This window comes from Gavialis gangeticus, unplaced genomic scaffold (assembly GCF_001723915.1).
Source record: "Gavialis gangeticus isolate Ggan-Ray unplaced genomic scaffold, GavGan_comp1, whole genome shotgun sequence".
Taxonomy (NCBI): Eukaryota; Metazoa; Chordata; order Crocodylia; family Gavialidae; genus Gavialis; species Gavialis gangeticus.
In genome coordinates, this window is record NW_017728995.1 from 6,463,641 (window position 1) to 6,470,021 (window position 6,381).

General features: G+C 40.0%; 1 protein-coding gene across 3 annotated transcripts in view; it reads left to right on the forward strand.

The window, feature by feature from the left end:
* Window positions 1–6,381, forward strand: part of LEKR1 (leucine, glutamate and lysine rich 1) — a 180,579-nt gene that overhangs the window by 115,628 nt on the left and 58,570 nt on the right. For all 3 annotated transcript variants that reach the window (XM_019503189.1, XM_019503190.1, XM_019503192.1), the window contains one exon: window positions 1,041–1,122. In XM_019503189.1, the coding sequence (XP_019358734.1) occupies window positions 1,041–1,122 (82 nt within the window). The remainder of the gene's footprint in view (window positions 1–1,040; window positions 1,123–6,381) is intronic.

Sequence of the window (6,381 nt, forward strand, 5' to 3'; positions counted from 1 at the left end):
GTCCCCTTCCCCCTCCTCCAGTCCCCCCTCTCCTGCCCCCTACTTACTAGCATGGAGTTTTGGTAAGCTCCTTGCAGCAGTGAGCAGGGCTGCCCTAATCTCCAAAGCTCTCCAAATCAATTCAGAGAGTTTCAAATCAATTTGGACCTTTTAATTGGTTTCCTGATTCAATTCAGAGATTTGGCTGCCAAATCTCCTCCTAATTGAATCAGCACCCAAAGTTTCACCCAGCCTTATCATATATCACAGCGAAGTCAACCAGGAAGTCCACCCTATAAGACAGAATAGGAATCAGTGGAATGCCAAACTGACCTAAAATGAAATATTTTTGATTTATTTGACAAACTGAACTCTTTTGGAAAAAGAGAAAAGCTGATTATCTAACTGCTGATAGATGTTGTGGTTTCGGGAATAACATTTAGCTGAGAGAACATGACAGAAAATGCACATTAAAGTTTGGTTTATTTCTGATACTTCTAAGTTTTGAAGTTCATTTCATATCTGAATTCTGATTGCTGGGCCAAATTCTTTTTCAGTTGTGCTTTAAGGATTCCCAGTATATCTACAGTTGAATTTTTTTTCATTCCCACCAGTGAACTGAATATTTCCCTGGGGAATCAAAACTCTAATAATACAAAATCTATTTGTTAGTGCATCCAATCAGTACTAACACAGGAATGAAAATAAGTCTGTTTCTAAATCAAAACACAATGCAGCACAAATCTGACTAATCCAAAAAATATACTATGTTTTTCACAAACTAACACAAATATATGTTTGTATAGAACTTATTAACAGTGAAAAGTCATTTCAATATAAAGAATCAAAAGATAATGGACATCATCAAGAAAGGTAGATACTTTGTATTTCCTATCACTAAAGTTAGTAAGAAGACTAGTTTATAATTAGAGTAAAATTTATTTTACTTTGCTTATATGGAGTTATGAGAAGGCAGTTAGTTTTGTTGATATAATACATCATAAAAACAAATAACGCACATAAAAATATAAGTAAAACAATCTATTTGTGGTTTTTTTCAGATTTAACAAATCAAGTAGAGACAGTTGGACTCAAATTTCAGAAAGTAACAGCTGAAATGGACCACTACAAACATCTACTCATGTAAGACACTATTTATTTTGTGTTGTGATTCTGCTGTCAATTTGTGTTCAAAACTGTGACTGAGTATCTTTAAAAAAAAAGAGAGAATTACATGCTGATTGTCAAAGAGGTTTAGTATAAGATGTGTGGCATATGGTATATGGCCTATTTTAAATTTTATTAAGGTTTGTTTACTAAGGTTACTAGAGCTTGCACCTAGTGTTTCTGAGAACAGTACATTAATTCTATGTCAATGGATGTCTGTGCTGTGACGGAGACCAAGGAGACTGTGTAATAAATATACTCTTCTGGGGCAGCCAAAATCAGCTGCTCAAACAGAAAGCACTAGCCATAACTTGATTAAGTCTGCTGGAGCAATTAAATCAAGTCTGCTGGAGCGTGGTAATTACTGCACTCCAGCAGCCTCCAGCATCCCATGTATCAGTATCCCTATGCTTAAAAATGGTGGCAGGGATGCTTTATCTAAAGCTCATTCAATGTGCACATTAATTACAGTGGCTGTGGTGCTGCTGTAATTAAAGTGCCCCTGCTCACCCACTCGTGGAGCATGTGTATAAATGCTCAGAGATGGTAAGCGATCAAGTGGAACCATAACTGAGATTCGTGTTGTGACTGGTGCACATATACACTATTTCCTACTCACACATGAGAGGAACATGCCGGTTGAACTCACAGTGGTCTGTGCTGCTTTGGGTTAAACCTCACCTTAGTGGGATTATTAGAGAGGGGAAAAAAGGAGGAGGAAAGGAAGAAGCCTATGCACCTTCTATTTCAACATAAAGGAAGCTGAGGAAAGATTCCCTTTCCCCAAACTCCCAGAACGGTGGGGAAAGAGATACTGCTCCTTACAACCTCTTCTGTACTTCCAAACTATTCTACTATATTTGTGTTTTATAAAAATAAACAAAAACTATTTTAAAAATTGACCCCTTGGTCCTTCATAAAGAGGCATCAGAAAATCATCATTCTGGTTTAATGTTAAAGGTCCTCCTTAATAATTCACAAATCAACTCATCTTCCTCTCAGAGCTTTACTCAACGCTTATTGAAGCCAATGTATCTTTATCCCATACACATGGAAAGAAAGAAAAAAATGCAAGTAATCTGATTTAATCAGGCTACAAAATGTTATTCTGGAAACTAGCAGCAATAACTGCTATAATGCTGGTCACAATTAAACTGACCTTTAATATTTCCACCTTGAGGAAGACTGATGTCAGTTCACTGATGTCACCACCACTCCAAAGTTGATCTCCAACCACCTATCACGTATTAAAGGGTCGGGTGAAGGGGTTTGTCATTTTGTTGCATCCAACATTAGGAGCCCAAGCTATGTTCCTAGTACCTGCCACCTGCTAAACTGAGGCAATTTGAACCTAAGGACTTTACTAAAAGCAGATAAAAAACTCTAGTCCTTTTCTAATGCCAGGGGCATGGAGGAGTTAAAAAAAAGTAGTTCAGCATAGAGAGAAAAAAAAAAAAAAGAAAAAAATCAGGGTTTCTCTTGTCTTCACACTTGTAAAACAGGTCAGTGGTTTACCTGAGCATTACCAAGTCAGGTATTTTTCAACCACACCCAGATGTCTTGCTAGTCCTGACAAAGCCCCCCCGGCATTAAAAACTGTACTTCATTGACCTCAAGAGGAGTGATCAGTGCACAGATCAGCTCTGAAATGAGACCTGATTTTGTTTTCTGTTCTGAATTTTTTTTTCATCTTTGATAAGATAATATACATTAGAAGCTTTAACAGATCCATAGTGAAACCAGTGTGCATTTAAAAGGATCAGAACAAGAGCACATATATCCTTGAATGAGCTTTTTGCCCAGTTTAAAAGTCATATGGCCATGTACATTTGGACTTTTCACAATCTATAGAAAAATATTTTATTGTAAATAATTCAGAACTGGAATCCATTTTTATAATGATCTAATGAAGATAAATGTTACTACCTCACATTTTAAAGACAAGAGTAATGAGTTAGTATTATCAACCCTAAGAAAATGCCTGTCCACAGTCTTTTACAGACATTTCTCAAATTTAAACAAGATTTCCTTTAGTCTGAAGTTGCCATTTTCAGTTCCTATATTTGGAGAGCCTGATAATAACAAGTTACAAATATTTAGAATGCTTAGCAACAAAGTGCTTTAATAGTAAGGCAAGCTCTCAGTATGAAAAACACATTTAATGTAGTTAACTATACAGTAAAAAAACCTTTCCAAATGTAATTTTAAAATATCAATGTAATATGGCTATAATTTAATAAAATAACATTCTATTTCTGTTTAAATATAAATATGAGGTTTAAGCATGGTTATTACTTGGAGAAGTAATGCCATAGGAAAAAGAAGCCTCCAAAGTTTCCAGCCTAATACCTTCCTCCATTGTTACTGTAGGTGATAATTGTGATTTTTAATTAAAACCTCCATCTGCAAGCTAATACTTTTCTTGTTTACTACAGTAAATGCCTTATATTTTACTTTATATTAGGTTATGCTTAGATTACAGTAAAACATAAAACTAACTAATAACACATCATGAGACAAATGATTTTTATATATACATAGAATTAAAATGTCCTTTCTTTGTAGTTTTGACTTGCAGACTTATGAGATATAAATTGCATACCTCTTCTTATTCCTGATATAGTGTTTTTTAAAGAAGTTGTATATACTGACCTATAAAGAGGTAATATGTATAAAACCAAGTATATTTTGTTATATAATTACAATGTTAAGGTTTAATGTAATAATCATTCATACAGAAATACAATCAATACCCTATTTAAACTTAGTTCATCCAGGTGTGGACCTTACACTTAGACCTGATCTCAGTGATAAGAAATCAATCTAACCCCAAAAGAGAATGCAAGTTCTGTACACACAGACCAGTCTAAAAATGGCAGAATGTGGTCTAAGATAGACCTGGGTTGATGTACACCCAAACTTAAACAATCTAGACTAGACCATAAAATGCAATTTCTGTTCAGTTACTTGCACATCTGCATGCCTGGGAAGCCCAGCTCCTTGCCCCAACCCCTTGAGGTGTGCTTTTCCTATCCACCCCCCTGGCATGGGGCTATTTTTAGCCCCCCACCCCCCTTGCCATGGACCAGCCAGCTCCCCCTGCCCCCAAACCCCCAGCCTGCAAGCCACTCTGAGTGTCATTTTTGTCAGTGTTTGCTGCTGCCAGGAGCCAAGGAAGTAAGTATCAGTGGGCAGGTGGGGCAGGAGGGATAGGGGTGTAGGTTTTATGAGGAGATTGAGGGGCTAAAATTAGAGGGTGATCCTTCCCAAACCCTTGGTCTTCCCTAAGCCTCCCCATGGATCCCACAACCCCCTGCCCCCCTTGATCCTGCCAAAACCTCCTGAACCTCAGCAATTTCCCATGGAGCCCACCAACCTCCACCATCATCCCCGACTGCTCCTGCGGATCTCCCCTGTCCTCCCGATCCTCCCAAACCCTCCTGCAGATCTTCTATGCTCCCCCGATGCCTCCCACAGATCCCACCTGCCCCTCCATCCCTCTGATCACTCTTGCAAATGCTGCCTGCCACAATCCCCCTCGCAGATCCCTCCTGCCTGCCTCCCCATCTCCCTGATTCATCCTGCAATTGCTACCTGCACCAGCAACATCCCTGTGGAGCCCTGAGCCTGCTTACTCCCCCACACCATTCCTCCACCCACCCCCCACTAGTCTCTTCCATCCCAACTTATCCTAGATTGGATATAATATAACTAGCAAGGTAGTTATAAGTATACGCAGCCATAAGAATGTTGACTATGCTAGGGCTCCCATTTTATTTCTTTCTGTATTTATTTATTTAAATTTACATGCTGTCCTTCCCAACAAAGCTCAGGGTGGCTTACAGAAAACAGCAAAATACTTTACAAAACAAGCTAACATGAGAACAAAAAAAAAAAAAAAAACATAATAACTTATAAAGGCAACAGCACAAGGACATTGTCTTACCCTGGACTCCCCCTGGGGCTGTGACATTTATATATCAATTAACTGAAGCAACTGTGCTCAGGAGGCTCTAGCCCTTCCCATCCTTCCTCAGCATGAATGACTGAAGATATAGGATTCAGTTAGGGGATGACAGGGTATATTACAGAATCATAGAAAAGTAAGGCTTGGAAGGACTTCTGGAGGTCATCTAGTCCAATCCCCTGCTTGAAGGAGGATCATTCTTAGCCAAATCCTTCTGTCTATCCAATCGATCCTGTTGCACAACCAAAAGTATATTGCCCCAAAACACCAAAAGCACCCTAACCTGTCATAGGTAAAGAAGAGGGATAATGGGGGTCAGTGTCCTGCTGCTATAAGAGTTGTTAAAGAGTACTGAAGAGATCTAAGGAAGATCTCGTGCTATACAAGAAGGCAAAAATCCATATAAATCCAGTCCATATTAGTCTGACCCTGGAGTAAAATTCCTTTCTGTTCTCAAATGTGATGATCATTCTGACCATGAGTTGATGGGGCAATACCCTGTAGCCAGGACTCTCCAGGTTTTAGTCCCAGCAGGAACACTGGCATACCCCAATCATAAATCTCCAGCCTTGGCTATAACCAACACCCAATGTTTCTGTGAAATGCAGAAAACCCCCTGACACCTGTAGTAATAGGAGAGAAGAAATTCCTTCTGAGCCCTATGCAGCAATCAGCAAAGCTGAGAAGCACAGGAAAACCAAATATCCTCTACTCTGCTCTTCAACCTGTCAGCAGCAAGGATAACTTGACATGTCACCTTTCACTGGACAGTCAGAGCTCCCCTTTCTGTGTCCCCTCCATCAACTCATCCCAGCTCTTTTAATCTCTTTTTTTTTTTTTGTAACTAAGCCAATTGTGGAGTTCAGCTTCATTCTCTGGGTGCTGAGCACGGTGTTCTCCAATACAGACCTGCTCTTGGCTGCAGAGTCTTCTCATTTATCTCCCAACAATCCTGGCATAGCTAATTGTCACGGAGTGGGGCCTAGGAGCGGCCGTGAGCCCGCTAGGTCCCCTGCTGTGCCAATTAGGAGATCCAGCACCCTCTTATTCTTGCCCGCCACGTCTTTGATCTTTATAGTTATGATGGGAGGCTGCCTTTGATCTCCTCTGATCTCAGGGTGACTTGGTGCACCCCAGCCTTATGGGCTATGCGTGCCTCCTACCTCCCCTTTAGCACGCCCCAAGCCTCGCAGCTATTCCGGACGTTCTTGTGTCTCCAACCTTATACTAGCCCCTCCTGGGCTTTACTCTTGCAGGCTGGCTCCCCT